Genomic DNA, 15,757 nt, shown 5'->3' on the forward strand with positions numbered 1-15,757 from the left:
GTCTGTAGGCTCCCTTCAGGTCCTGGCAGGCTGCAATGAGGTCACCCCGCAGCCTTCTCTTCTCCATGCTGAACAAGCCCAGCTCCCTCATCCTCTCTTTGTATGGGAGGTGCTGCAGCCCTCTGAGCATCTTTGTGGCCTCCTCTGCACCCTCTCCAACAGCTCCATGTCTTTCTTGTATTAAGAGCCCCAGACCTGGATGCAGCACTGCAGATCGGGCCTCCAAGGGCAAAGCAGAGAGGAGCAATCCCCTCCCTGTCCCTGCTGACGACCCCTCTGCTGATGGAGCCCAGGATCCCATTTGCTTTCCAAGCTGCAGGATCACACTGCTGGCTCATGGTCAGTTTTTCAGCCACCAGGAAACCCCACACTGCCTAACGCTGCGTTAAGAGAAAAGCAGGGCCCTGTTTGTTGAAGGGAGATGGGCTGGATGAGTGCTAAAGGCCCCTTCCAACTCAATACAGTTCTCATTCCATGATTCCTTTCCAGCTGACAGCCCTACTTCGGACTCGTACTTCCTGTATTTCCAACCAGCAGCCCAGGCTGCCCAGAGCCACATCCAGCCTGGCCTTGAATGCCTGCAGGGATGGGGCATCCACGGCCTCCTTGGGCAACCTGTTCCAGTGACTTCAAGTCTAGACTAGAAGTCTACTTTAAAACATCAGCTTTGACTTCATGAAGAAGCTGCAGTAGAACATGGGGTTGATTTCTGAATAACAGGAAATCCATTTGAAAGGCTGCCGCTCAAGGTGGCTCCGGCGTCCTTTGATTCTGCTTTGAACAGCTGTGAGCTGCATTGTGCTCTGTGCTCAGAACCAACCTGTGCATTTCCTTTGGTTGCATTCAAGGTTCTGCTATGAAACATAGTCTATGCTGCAAAGAGCCATTTTACTCTATCAGTGTTTGCAGCGTGTGCTTTGGTTTGGGAAGCAACCTCCCTAAATGGCATTTCTTATGTTCCAGGTGGTGCGAGATTACAATCTACAGCAGTTCTTACAGGAGAACTCGGTGTTTCACAAACCACAGCCCTTCCAGTTCCAACCGAGCGACAGCGACACTGTAAGGACACCCTGAATTTCCTTTGCTTTATTTGCCCTTGCTCTATCTTTCAGAATGTCACAGACAGGGCACAGAGCAATGCTCATAGGTGGCCCAATTGCAGCAGCTTTGCTTGTGGGTGGTAATAGAGCACCACACAGGCTCCACATTGGCCATAGGAAAGCCAGATCTTTTTAGCAAGCTTCCTGCAGGATGACAGCAGTCCTCTGTTTATCAATTGCACCCAAATCCTCACTGACTGTTGCTAGCTCACATGAGGTCCTCAATACACAGCACCCTAGTTCTTCTTCATTACTCCAGGAATATCTGTAGATATAAATCAGAGAATCACATCATGGTCTGGGTTGTTTTCACCCAGCTCCAACCCCCTGCTGTGTGCAGGGTCACCAACCAGCAGCCCAGGCTGCCCAGAGCCACATCCAGCCTGGCCTTGAATGCCTGCAGGGATGGGGCATCCACAGCCTCCTTGGGCAACCTGTTCCAGTGCGTCACCACCCTCTGGGTGAAAAACTTCCTCCTAAGATCCAACCTAAACCTCCCCTGTCTCACTTTAAAACCATTCCCCCTTGTCTGCCCACCCTCGTACACAGCTGTTCCCCTCCTGTTTATATGTTCCCTTCATACATTGGAAGTCCACATATAGGAAATCCTTGATTTTAGAGTGCCATTAAAACATTGCCTTCCGAAAATCCTTGGAAAATACCGTGCTGGGCCATGTGTTGTTTGCAAAGCAATCATTAATGGTGTTAAAATTAAGAGTAGGTAAATACATTTCCTATCAACGCTTTAAAAATAGCGACGTGTTGATATACCACCCACACCATGAATGTTTTCATAAGAAATAGCAACGGAAAGTAAATCTGGCCCAAAGAAAATGAGCCTTATGCAGCTTTTTATGTCTTAAATCCTTTACTAAACTGGCTTGGATGAAAACATCTTCACCTCCAGTTTGAGTCGTCAGATGGAAGATGGATGTGTACAATATTATTAATCCGAAACTACTAACACCTGTAACACTGCTTCCCTTATCTTTCTGTTTCTCAAGTTGTTCTGATTGCTCTCCCAGCTCCATTTTAGAGGGTTGCACACCACGTCAGGTTGTTTGCAGAACCTCCCTAACCATTGCTGTGCCTCTCTAACCTTTGCTGCTGTGTTTCCATCCCTGTGCAATCTCTGCCTCCAGAGTTTTAACACGGTTCAGCTGGTGGACATCGAGCCCTCACCTGTCAGTGCCATGCGAATGACTATAGCAGAGGTATATGGTAGCGTTTGTCATCTGCCCTCGGTGTCTGTGTCGCTCCTGCCCTGCATGTGCCGTGGGGATGCTGAATTCACAGCCATGTAGAGGTGGCAACAGAATGCATCACACATCTGTTAAAGAAACAGGCTCTTCCCACAGTGAGACTGAAGGTAGAGTAAAAGAATGGTGCTGGTTGTGGAGTTGAGCTTCACGCTTCTCTTCTCCACTTGCACAGCGTCAGTAATTGGCATCTCAATCCTTTGGGGCCACGAGTTACAGTCTCACAGCTCGGGATGGTGGTGTGTGAGACTGGTTACATGTCTGTGTGAGCAGGGAAGCTTGCAGCACGACTGCAGGCTGTCAGTGCAATCTGAGGCAATGCAGCCCATCACTACTGCATGTTCTTTTCCAGAGAGCGATCCCCATGTAAAAGAGAGCAAAAATTCACTCACGTTCAAGTCTTCAGCACAGAAAATCTGCTGGTTCTCTGGTGAGCTCTTGCATGGCCTCACATCATACACACAGCACTGCTTAACCAGCAGCCCTGCAGAGGCACTGAAGGGGATTCTCAGTCTGCAGCTGCCTCTGCTGTTTGGGTGCAGCTCCTGCTGGCTCAGCAAACCCAATTGGGTTGTCACGTTGCTGCATCTCTTCCTGGTGCTGCAGTTTCTGACCATCTGGCTGCTCACACTGTAACCAGTTTTCATCCCCCCCCCCAAAAAAAAGACAAATATTAATCCTACAAACTCCATTATGACCCAAATAATTAAGCTCAACTAATGGGATCCTGCCTGAAAGATGGCAAGCTACATTTCAACCAGTTCTCATGTAGTAGCTGTTAGTGAGTGAGGGATTGAGCTCAGAATTCGGCTTCTGAATTTGCAGTCAGTCCTCTGAATGATGGAGTAACAGCAGAGCGGTTCCCAAGCATTCTTTTGCCACATCCTCTCTTTATCCGTGGTCTGCAGAGGTTTTGGTGTTGTGTTCCTGTGGGATGTGCATGATGGTTCTCATACTGAGCACTAACACTCTATGGAGGGTGATCTGTAGATCCACTCAAATGATTAATGCCTGCCCAGTCCAAGAGCACACAGATTCAGGCTAAATACAAGACACACTGTGACTGGCATCAACACTTGGGACGTTTAAGTGTTATTGGAATGGAGAAATGACAATTGTAGAGCTGAGGCCCATTTGTTTCTTCTCTGTATTTACACCTTCCACTTTTCATATAAAGCGCGTTTAAATATTTTAAGACTTATTTAAGGCTTGCTTAATAATGAATGCATTTAAATATTTTAAAGCAGCTGCCTTTTATAAATACCTTTTTATTTTCTATAATTCGATATAAATATTTGATGTTTGGGAGATGTGTTTTAGAGCTTCTGAAATACAAGCTGTTGGCTAATAATAATAATAATAATAATGGTAATGACTACCCTCGTGTGTATAAACCCATATGGAGAGGTCCAAACAATGCACCACCTTCTCTGCATTGGAAGTGCTCTGTGCTTTCCTATAGGAGCAAAGCCAGGCGATGAGGTGATGTTAGATGTGAATGCAGCTGCTGTGGTTGCTGGAAGGAGTGTGGAAATACATCGTAGCAATAGAACACGCTCTAAATGCAAACTTAATTTCAATGAAAAGACTCAAAAAACTTCAGTTAGACTGAAAATAGGATCGGGGGGTGTTCATCCTCACTCTACAACAGATGTGCTTGGTGGAGAAATGCCCAGCACTATCAACAGCTGTAATCTCTGACATGGAACAGAACCCAGAGCTTTAGGGTTCGAGGCTGAACTGAAACAAAAGCAGAGGTGGGAGGAAGCAGAGCCGTAACCTTTGCACTGACCTTCTCCTTGCACATCTGGCATCAGCTGCACTGCGATGTGCCTTGCAGAAGGGATGTCTGTGTGATGGTAACTTGTAGCTTAGTTGTGATCCCCCACATTAATACTGAATCAGAGAGGAGGAAACACACCTTGAGAGCTTGTTCCATACACAGGGCTTCACAGTGCTCCTCGCTGCTCCTCAGCAAACCAAGAGGAGCTGAGTTCCACTGTAACACAGTAAAACAGGCACCAAAGCTGACTCATGATTTTCTTAAAGCTGCTCTGAGCTGTGTGAAAAACATCATGCGTATCCCTTCCTCCTGCCTGCAAGTGTTGGTCATAAGGCTGAGCCTGCACATGGGCACTGGCTGGGGTGGCCCCTTATTGTCAGCTTTGGAGAAGAAAGGGCTGTGATTTCAGGTGTGTTTCGTGTTCGTGGTTTGCTTGCAACAAACATTTGCTGCTTTTTGCCTTCATTGAAGTGAACTGTTTTAGTCTTCAGTGTGAAAAACACAGAGCTTTAAGGCTCCATAGAATCATAGAGTGATAGAATGGCCTGGGTTGCAAAGGCCCACAGTGCTCATCCAGCTCCAACCCCCTGCTGTGTGCAGGGTCACCAACCAGCAGCCCAGGCTGCCCAGAGCCACATCCAGCCTGGCCTTGAATGCCTGCAGGGATGGGGCATCCACAGCCTCCTTGGGCAACCTGTTCCAGTGTTGTCACCACCCTCGGGGTGTAAAACTTCCTCCTAAGATCCAACCTAAACCTCCCCTGTCTCACTTCAAAGCACGATGCATGTTGAGATGGATGGTGTAAGAATCTCACTGATGGGAAGTGAGACTGGCTTGGAAAAGAACCATTGCTCAGTTATCCTCATGCAATCCAGGCACAATAAGTGTGTACAGAACAGCCCCAAATACAGAAGGAACATCAGGAAACTGACTCAAATGGAAGAATTGAATCTGGTGGGCGTCTGAAGACTGAGATGTGTGTGTAAATGCACGTAGAGTTGTAGTATATATGGAAACTATGGTAAGATTAAGTGTGATTTCAGTAACCAGATGCTGGAAGGTCCATATTCAGGTTCCCACCTGGGTTCTGCTCAGTCTGTTGAGAACAGAGACCTGCACCATCTTGCTTCCACTGGCAATTCTTGAGAGGAAGAAATGCATTTCTTTGGCTACTGACCAGCAATGAGAGCAGACTTCATATGAAACACTGCCAGAAATGGTGCTTTAAGATTCAAGTTGCTGTTCTGCAGACATTTGTTGTCTGGGCAGTGAAAGTGGCTTTGCTGTTCTCGGGTACTTGGTGGCATTATGACTTGATGACAGATGATGCAAACTGAGCCTAAATGGCTGGTTGTATCCCACTTAACCTTTCGTCTTTGCTTCCTGTGGTGCATATTTACTCTAGAAATGAGTTGGCTTCTCAGACTGGCTCATTCTTCATCGCTTTAGTAATGGTGTGTTACCAAAATAGTATTTCACTTTTATCCCTCAGAACCATCTTTGCAGTAGGACTGTGGTGCTCAGTGTCACAGTGAGACTGATTTTCCCAGGGCTGTGAGGTGTGAATTCTTTAGAGCTTTGCTTTTGCAGTTGATTTCTCAACGTGCTGCCATGACAAAGTCTGTAAGGAGGAGAGTTGGTTTTGTATGAACCAATATCCTGGGCTGTATCTTATAGGGCCCTCATAACGCAAGATGAAGTTATCACCTTAGTAAATAGTGTCATAGAAGCAGAGGCAGCCCCAGGCCTTTCTCATGACTCATCCTCTGTTTGTCTTCTATTCCAGAGTCGACAACTGGAATCGGAAACTGGAACTACTGAAGAGCACAGCCTCAACAAGGAGGCTCGGAAATGGGCAACCCGCGTGGCCCGCGAGCACAAAAACATCATCCACAGCCAGCGGGTACGTTGGGTAACACTGCAGATTTCACTCCTTGCAGCTCCCTGCTGTATGAAAGAAGAGCTGCTGCCAGCACCAAGGAGTTATTTGTATGGGATGTCTCTCCAGGCAATCTGCCTTTTTCATCTTATCTTGTCTCGGTACTACCAGCTTTACAGCTGCTCAGCTTTTATGGCTTGTCAGTGTGTTTTGTTACTCCCGTATAAATCTGAAGTTACAGCTTCTCTTTTGCTTCAAATAACCGAGGGATGCATTTCATCTGCCTTGTGTGGAGCCAAGGCAGTTGTGGGATGCAGCTGGGACTGCCTGGAAGTGAGAATAAAGTTTGGAGAAGTGCAGCCTTTTGTGGGTCAGAATGTTTCTGAAATGTCTATGGCTCTCATGCTCCTGTCTGGGAATCATAGAAGGATGGAATGGCCTGGGTTGCAAAGGCCCACAGTGCTCATCCAGCTCCAACCCTCTGCTATGTGCAGGGTCACCAACCAGCAGCCCAGGCTGCCCAGAGCCACATCCAGCCTTTGGACCAGTGCAGTCTATGTCTGTGTCCATAAAGGCAGGAAGCTCCAACCTGCATTCAGTGATTCTCCTGCACACACACAGCTCCTGCAAACACAGCAAACCTTCTTTGGCTCCCGCTGCCTCAGGGCTGTCACGGTGCTGGTGACTTTTCACTTCCCATTTCAGCTGCTCTTTTAAACCTGACATAAGCAAGGACCAACGTGTCTGTCTTAGATACGCAAATACCAGCAGGCGGATGAGTGGGTTCATAGTACAGTATCTTCCTTTCTTTAAGGTGCTGAAGTGTTCTCCTTAAGTAAACTTCCATTTGAAATGCTTTGCCTTTCAGTGGTGTTGTGTCTTGCTCATCATTGCGTTGCCTGCGATGGACTGCTGCCCATTGGCCAACCTCTGCAGTGAATGGCTGTGTATCTAACATAACATTTCCCCCCCTTTTGGTGTATTTCTGGCAGACACTTGAAGAGCTGGAATGCCACGGGCCTGTGATGTCTGAACAAACCCGAGTGGAACTGGAGCAGAAAATAGATGAAGCCAGAGAGAGCATTCGCAAGGCTGAGGTAAGACAACAATCACTGGGCACCTCCGTTGCTTACCATGGAATGGTTTGTGCTACTCCTGTTTAATTCCAGGTGTGGAAATGTGAGCATCCAACATGGGGGTTTTGAAGAGGTTGGTTTTCTGTGATTTCTTAGCTCTCAAATCACCGAATGAACTTCCTGAAAGATGGGAGGTAAAAAGAATCACGTTGAAAAGATGGAAAGCGATGGGGCATGCTGTGATTCCTGCTGCTGTGCAGAAGTCTCTGTTTGGGGGCTGTGTCTTAAGTAGACCAAAAGCCGCCTCAATTTACCTTCTTTTTGAAGGGACTCTCAGCAGAAAATCATGACCATCTCTCCATACTCATGCTTTTGTGCTTCTAGGAGTTACCATGTGCCAGTGTGACTTCTGTGAGAGCACAAAACTATCCCATAGAACGGCCTGGGTTGCAAAGGCCCACAGTGCTCATCCAACTTCAACCCCCTGCTGTGTGCAGGGTCACCAACCAGCAGCCCAGGCTGCCCAGAGCCACATCCAGCCTGGCCTTGAATGCCTGCAGGGATGGGGCATCCACAGCCTCCTTGGGCAGCCTATGGTTTTGGATATACATATCTGTAGTGTCAGTGGGGAAGTACTTCAAGGGCTCTTTGTATCTCCTTGTACCTCCACTCTGAGGCACTCATGGAAAGGCTGCAGCCCATTGTGAGGCCTTTTGGGGGCTGTGTCAGGCTCTTGGCTGTGTGTTAGCCTAAGTTTGGCTGCTGAAGCTGACCGTCTGCATGGCCGCAGGAGCTACTGCAAGCAAGAGGAAATGATCTATTCCTTTACAGCTGAGCACGTTGCATAATTAAAACTGTACAGCAAACGCAGTTATTTCAGTTAAGTGCTTCTCGTAGATAATCAGAGCGCCTGGTGTAATTAGGACTGTGATTTCCAGCTCAAGAGGTTTGAAAATGCAGAGTGAAAATATTCCACCTGCTGATAGGCTGAATGTTCACCTCTTTGCTAAAGCAAACCCGGTTCTCTGAGCAGAAAGTGCTCTGAAATGCAGTTGTCCTTCATTCTGAGTAATGCATTTCCAACAGACTTTGCTCCAGAGTGATTCAGTGTGTGTGTGGTTAATGATTAAGTGCACGAGGACAGAGAGAGCATGGGAATGAAAGATAAAAACAGCAGCAGAAACTGAATTGGGATAAGAAGTTGCAGAAGTTGCCTTCTGCCTTGTCAAATGTTTGCTTTTCAGAGAGGATTTAGCTGAGAGAGCTTGAGATGAACTTGCAGATTCCCTTGAGCTCAGCCGCAGAATATCACAGCATCACAGAATGGTTTGGGTTGGAAGGGACCTCAAGGATCATGAAGCTCCAACCCCCCACCACAGGCAGGGCCACCAACCTCCACATTGATACCAGCCCAGGCTGCCCAGGGCCCCATCCAAGCTGGCCTTGAACACCTCCAGGGATGGACGGGGCATCCACAGCCTCTCTGGGCAGCTGTTCCAGCACCTCACCACTCTCACAGTACAGAACTTCCCCCTGACATCCAACCTCAATCTGCCCTCCTTCAACTCCAAACCATTTCCCCTTGTCCTGCTGTTATCTGCCCTTTCACAGAGTTGACTCCCCTCCTGTCTGTAGGCTCCCTTCAGGTCCTGGCAGGCTGCAATGAGGTCACCCCGCAGCCTTCTCTTCTCCATGCTGAACAAGCCCAGCTCCCTCAGCCTGTCTTTGTATGGGAGGTGCTGCAGCCCTCTGAGCATCTTTGTGGCCTCCTCTGCACCCTTCTCAGTATAGCTGAGAATAGCCAGAAAGTGCCAAGAAGCCGAAGGTTTGTATAAGAGAAATGAGGAGTGAGATCAGCAGTAACGCCAGCAGCATTCAGTAGGAAACCGTGGTCTAATCCAAAAGTGGAAGGAGGGACAGAGCGCGGCTGGGAGGCACAGTGGGCAGGAAGCACCCTGCCGGGAAGGTGAGTCACTAAGGCAGCAAAGAAGGGAAAAAATAGCTCACAGTCCTCACATCTAACAAGAGCAAATGCAGAGTGATAGATGCACTCCCTGTAAACACCAAGCAGCATTAGGAAGAGGTAGAGATGGTGATTGTTCTTCTGTGAGTTATGTTTCAAAGTGTTTGGTAGAAAGTTAAGAGGGAAAATGGTATCGTTCCTCGGTTTTGTGGTGCCAGACACTGTTGCAGTTCAAATGTCACCTTCCCAGTCACTAGGGTCTTTTAGTCGCTTGAATTATTGACTGTGAGAGTGTTGAGGGCTGGAATAGGCTGCCCAGAGCCACATCCAGCCTGGCCTTTAAAGCCTGCAGGGATGGAGCATCCACAGCCTCCTTGTGTGCATCCAATGGAGACATCTTGAAGAAACCTGGTTCCTATTGGCTTTTTCCTTCTTCAAAATGTCTGGCTTCAACATAAGGACGGAGGTTGGCACATTCACAGCTCAGTGGTTATTTTTGATCTTGCTCTCCATGTGAAGGTGTTTTTCTTTGTGATCTCTCATGGAACACTCTCCTTGATTAAAATTTGGGGAAAGTATGACTTTTCTTGCATGCTCTTATCCAATTGATAGACGGTAGATGATAGGTGATATGTCTTGGAGACACCCAAGGTCAGGGGATGGGGCTGTGAGCACCCAGTGGAGCTGTGGTGTCCATTGCTGGCAGTGGGACCCCGTGGTTATAGAGGTCCCTTCCAACTCCAACCATTCTTTGGTTCTATGATACTCAATGGCTGTATCTGATAACCGTAGCACATACTTTATTGTGAAAAGGTTTTGGTTTGTTTTGTTCTGCTCACGTCTTATACAGTAAATGTGTGAATACATCCAATACTACCTCTGGCCTTGGCAGAAGGGTAGAATTTGGTGCAATTATTGCTGTAGCACGGAGTTTAGATTCAGAGGAGCTCCATCCTTGTCAAAACAGCTTTTAACTTCTGATTCATATGGGTGGATTCCAAGAAAGACAAGCACTGAGAGCAGAGCTGTGCATCTCCACTGGATGTGGAACAGTTTGAGCATCATCTGGAGAGCAGGTGGGCACCTTAAAGACTCACTGATTTAGGAAGATAAATTACTTGTGTGTCTTCTTTGCACTCAATCAACCAAGTTAACTGAACTGAACTCCTGGACTTCTGTTTGCTGTGCCTGTTGGTTCAGGCAGTTTGATAGCTCTCATTTTCTTCCCAATTTGCCACTATTTGAGACATCAGAGATTTAACTGTATTAAATATACTATACATATACATACTGTCTCCACTGACCTGACCTTTGGCTTCCATAATGGTTTCTTCAGCCTGCATCCCAGGCCCTGAGGTGAAGTTACCCCAATCCTGTTCATCTCAGATCTCTCTCACGCTGATGGCCCCATCACTTTTCTTGCCTGGTGTGAGTTGGTCTTAGGGCTGAAATATTTGTTGTCAGTGATGATGGGAGATATCCCATCTGTGCTGAGGTCTTCTCTTTAGGAAGGTCCTGGGGCCTCCGCAGCAATTAATCCAATTTCCACTTAATTATCCGGGGGTGCATTTTGTCTCGTAATTAGGATATCTACGACCCTCAAGAGAGTGTTTGTAGCAGATAACATTTGATTAAGACTCATTACAGCGCTGTTTACTTCGTTTGATTAGTTCAGAAGCTTAGGTTCGTTTCTAATTGTGGACAGAGGGCTGCTCTCGTCTCCCCTCGTAGCTGGCGATGAATATTTATACCCGTGCTCTGATAACAGTGGTTTTGCTGGCTGTGCTCCTGTTCTATCTGAGGATCTCATCTGTTCATCGTGTGCTTCACCTTCTCCTACGTCTCTCTTGGACCTTTCTCTGCTCATAGGAAATGGGAGAAATTCTCATTCCATATGCTTCACCGTAAAGATGGAAGGGAGCAAGGTGACCAACAGGAAAAAAAGCTCCATTTGTGAAATGTCACTTGCTGCCACCTCCGGCTCTGCCCGGGAAACATATGTTTGGGAAGGCTGTGCTGGGTAAGCAGATTGCTCTCCTGGCATGAGATGAGCACTGCATGATGCTGAGCTGGGCGGATCTGAACCACGGCCGCTCCCAACATCTCAGGGTTGGGAATGCTGGCCTTGCAAATGTATGGCACAATATGATTGTAAAGATTTCTGGATGCCCCAGGTCTGTTTCCTCTACACAGCCTTCAGCCACTCCGCCCCACGCCTGTAGTGCTGCCTGGGGTTGTTGTGGCCAAAGCACAGGACCCAGCACTGAGCCTTGTTGAACTTCATCCCATTGCCTTCAGCCCAGCTCTCCATCCTGTCCAGGTCCTTCTGTGGGCCCCCAGACAGATCCACACTTCCCCCAGCTTGGTGTCACCCACCTGCAAATGTATTGAGAATACTGTGGGAGACAGAGCCAAAGGCTTTGCTGAAGTCAAGGTAGTCCACATCAACAGCCTTTGCCTCATCCACCAGGTGGATGATCCACCTAGAAGGAGACCAGGTTGGCCAAGATGAGGAATAACTGCCATAGGACTCCAACTCAGATTGACCTGCCTGGTAACCAGGATCAGTAGATCAATCCAGGCTCTGAGGACATCCACATCACTTGTTTCCTGGGTCTGTGTACTCGAGCATTGGAGGCTCCCTCTGTTCCTCTGCTTAAGGGAAGTCTCTGTATCTTCTAACTAAGAAAAATACTCTGGCAGTCATAGCAGAAATGCAGAGAAGCATGATAAAGGTTTGTGTTCACACAGTTTATATGCACACTATGACTTATAGAATTTGGGTGATTTCCATTCAACCCAGCTACCTGGGAACGAGTCTGTGACCCCAACAAAATCCCACACACTTCTCTCTCTCTCTCCCCTCCTTCTCCATCCCTCCTTCCCCACCACCTCCTTTTTCCAGCTTTGTAATCAGTCACGTTTTTATGTGCTGGAGCTTGGAGGAAACCAGCCTGCTGCATGGGCTGGGGCTGCTGGGTGGGCTCCCTCTGTGCCCAACTTCACCCCACCTCATTAACCCAGCCATCCTCTCCCACGATGTGTGACCCGTGTTTCATTTCCTGCTTGTTTCAGCCCAGCAGCCTCTCTTGGTTTAGCTGTGTGCAGCCAGGCAGGATAGCGAGCATAGAAATTAACTGCTGTAATATGTCAAAACTCCCCACTCGTCCTTGTGCTTTAGGAAGGCTCAGTGTTGGGATGGAGAGTGGTCGGCTGTTAGTTCATTTCCAGTCTGTCCCTCCTGAAGTATGGGCTTAGGGTGGTTTGGGGTGAATTCAGGGGGCTAGGAGCTGCAAGGTGTGGGATGTAAAGGACGCTTGGTTCCTTATGGCCCCTTTTATTTCTGGGTGCAGAGAAGAGCAATGTGGAATATATTCTTGCTGGGTTTGGTTGCCGTGAGTTCCAAGGCAGTTGTTTATCTTCATCTCGTGCGAGCTGTAAGTTTAAAGACCTTTTCTTAATTAAGACTGGAACAGTAAATAAACAAAGCTCTGCTTCCATGTAGAGCAAGCACAGGTATGTGAGAAACAGATAACAATATTGGTATTTCTTGAAGCTTTTTGTTCCTTTCATCTCCCTATAACATGCCATCAGCTGGGGTAGAAGGAGAGCAGAGAGAAGTGGGAGCCACCCAAACCCTGTTTGTAAGCTTTGTGGGTGGCTGACAGTTCTAAATGAACATAATGAAATTCCAGACCTCAGCTATTAAATAGTAATTGGTAAACAGCAACAGTAAATAACAATCTCACAATTAAATAGGAAAATATCTGTCCTGCAGTGAAGCTTAATAACAGTGCAATTGGGCAGCGTCCAGCTCTTGCAGTGAGTGCTGGGTTTCAGCATTCCAGTGCTTTTGGAACTCAGCTGCTTTCCTGGAGACACTTTGTGTTGTGGGGAATGTCAACGTTCGCTTGGTTAAACATATTTTCAACTCTGCAAGTTCCTGTTGGCGGAGGTCAGTCAGTCCTTGGTGATTTTCTATAAGCATCCCCTGTCTTCAGTGCTGGTCCGTGGCTTTATGGCTCCATTCCCACACCAAAACCAAAGGGGAAGATGGAGCAAGCTGGAGCTGTGCCCTTTGTGCAAGGTGGATCAGGGCTTAGGACTGGGTGAGTTGCAAGGTCCCTCCCAACCCAAACCACTCTGTCACCCCACGGTTCTATGATATACAGAGGAGATGATGGCAATAAGGAAACCTCCCCTTGTATGCAAGGAGCCCTTGGGTCTGCTTCAGTTTTCTCGATTTCAAGACTGATATCAGATCTGAAGAATTTGTTGTACTTTCAGATACATTATCTTTAATTCTGATGACTGTAGACATGATTTGGTAGGCACACGGCTTTACAATCATTAAATGTAGTTAAGCCCTTTGGCTTGCTAATGTCCTGCAGTAGGGAACTCCACAGCTCAATGTCACACCACATAGAAATGCATGTCCTGCTATCCATTGCAAGTTGTCTTCCCTTTTGGTTTCCTTAGAGGTCTCCATGTGCACATGATAATGAGATGGTCTCCTTAAAGTCTGGAAGGGACTTTGGTGGGAAGAATAATCTATTTCCAAGCTTTTCCATTGAGTACTGAGCTATGTCAACCTGCTGCCAAAAGTCACTATCTCTTCTTTCTGATCCTGCTTAGTCAACCAGTCCTATCCACGCTATTAAAATCTCCACCATTACAGTATTCTTCCTCAGAACAGAGAAATAGAGAAACACAGGCAGAAACTGACAGGTAGGAAAAGATGTATGCACGCTGACTGAGAATCTCACAAGCAATCCTTGAGACACTTCTAGATGATCTCAGTTCCATCTAAGAATGCTTTCCTATTTATTTTCAGCACAGTGAGCACCAGCTCAGGAATCTGAAATGCTTTCATACTGCCAACTCCTTGTGACATGAGCAAACACTGTATCTGCGGATGCAGAGGGACTTCTCATCCATGTACTTTTCTGCTACGCTCCATGACTTGCTTTCAACTTGGATCCATACCAAGCACTATGAAACATACGTGAAAACAGAGCTCGCTTTAGTTTCTTTCTTTGGTTTGATTTTCAACAAGGTTTATTGGAAGGTGGTTCCATCAGCCTTTCATTCTCGGTGCCAATCTGGGGGTGGAGGCAGGAAGGCTGAAGGTCTGGCTGGCTCCCAACCTTCCGTGCCCAGTCGCAGTTGCTCGGTTCCAGCTCTTCCTTCCCTGCTGGATGTGGTGTCTCCAGTCCGGCTGAACCGGGCCCAGCCATCCCTTGTAGCTTCTTGTTCCGCCCTCATCTTCAGACCTCTGTTGGACGCAGCCCACGTGGCTCCTGGAGACGTTGCAGGATTGAAGGCCCTGACTCCATCCTAAGGTGGGCAGCGCGGAGCTGCCTTTGTCTTCCAGACCGTCCGTGTGCTGCTCAGGTTCCGTCTGAGTCCAGATGCCCGTCTGCAAGGCAGGGAGGAGCTGCCAGTGTCCCCAGGAAGGCACTGTTTGAGGCTGACTTATCTGTGCTGTGTGGCATGGAGACCAGATGGAGAGCTGAGGGCAGGCGCATCTCCTCTGGTTCCATCTTGGTGCTGATTCCCATCTGCAAGGCAGAGGGGAAGGAAGAAAGGAGCAGCGTCCTGCCCTGCTTTGCTGTGCTACTTACCCCTGCACAGCCCTGTTCACCAGGTTGCTGGTCTATCAGCCATGTCCATGGCCATGAGTGGAAAGGGCCACTGCAATCAGCAGGTCTGGTACCAGCACCTGGAGTGGGGCCAGGACTCAGCAAAGCAGCACCAAATGTTGGTATGAAGGCAGGGGGACCCTGGGGAGCTGTCAGTGTCCCTCAGAAGGGCACTGTTGGAGGCTGACTTATCTGTTTTTTGTGCGTGCAGACCAGATGGAGAGCTGAGGGCAGGCATGTATCCAGCTCTGGTTCCATCTTGGTGCTGATTCCCATCTGCAAGGCAGAAGGGAAGGAAGAAAGGAGCAGCCTCCTGCCCTGCTTTGCTGTGCTACTTACCCCTGCACAGCCCTGCTCACCATGTTGCTGGTCTAACAGCCATTCCCAGGGCTGTGTGGGTCTGCCTGTGTCCCCAAGCCTGTGTAGGACGGGCCGCTGAAATCAGGTGTTGTGGTGGCAGCTCCTGCAATAGGGCCAGGGCTCAGCAAAGTGGTATGAAATGTTGGTGTGAGGGCAAGGGATCTCTGGGGAGCTGCGAGTGTCCCTCTAAAGGGAACTGTTTGAGGCTGACTTATCTGTATTTTGTGGCGTGCAGACCAGATGGAGAGCTGAGGGCAGGTGCATCTCCTCCTCTGGTTCCATCTTGGTGGTGATTCCCATCTACAATGTAGAGGGGAAGGAAGAAAGGAGCAGCCTCCTGCCCTGCTTTGCTGTGCTACTTACCCCTGCACAGCCCTGCTCACCAGGTTGCTGGTCTATCAGCCATCTCCATTGCCATGAGTGGAAAGGGCCACTGCAACCAGCAGGTCTGGTGGCAACACCTGCAGTGGGTCCAGGGCTCAGCAACGGGGTCTCAAATGTTGGTGTGAGGGCTGGGGGACCCTGGGGAACTGCCAGTGTCCCTCAGAAGGGCACTGTATGAGGCTGACTTATCTGTGCTGTGTGGAATGGAGACCAGATGGAGAGCTGAGGATGAGCGTGTGTCCTGCTCTGGTTCCATCTTGGTGCTGATGATCCCATCTGCAAGACAGGAGGGAAAGAAGAAAGGAGCAGCC

At 48.3% G+C, this 15,757-nt stretch overlaps 1 protein-coding gene across 2 annotated transcripts in view; it reads left to right on the plus strand.

The window, feature by feature from the left end:
* The window catches only part of FCHSD2 (FCH and double SH3 domains 2), a 137,829-nt gene that overhangs the window by 62,204 nt on the left and 59,868 nt on the right, over nucleotides 1-15,757 (plus strand). Inside the window, exons 10-13 of one of the 2 annotated variants that reach the window (XM_085536669.1) lie at nucleotides 964-1,059; nucleotides 2,243-2,314; nucleotides 5,929-6,045; nucleotides 7,014-7,118. In XM_085536669.1, coding sequence (XP_085392795.1) covers nucleotides 964-1,059; nucleotides 2,243-2,314; nucleotides 5,929-6,045; nucleotides 7,014-7,118 — 390 coding nt within the window. The remainder of the gene's footprint in view (nucleotides 1-963; nucleotides 1,060-2,242; nucleotides 2,315-5,928; nucleotides 6,046-7,013; nucleotides 7,119-15,757) is intronic. The other variant, XM_085536670.1, reaches the window with a different exon arrangement.

Source organism: Coturnix japonica, chromosome 1, assembly GCF_054131305.1.
Source record: "Coturnix japonica strain WE chromosome 1, WE-NBRP24, whole genome shotgun sequence".
Classification (NCBI taxonomy): Eukaryota; Metazoa; Chordata; class Aves; order Galliformes; family Phasianidae; genus Coturnix; species Coturnix japonica.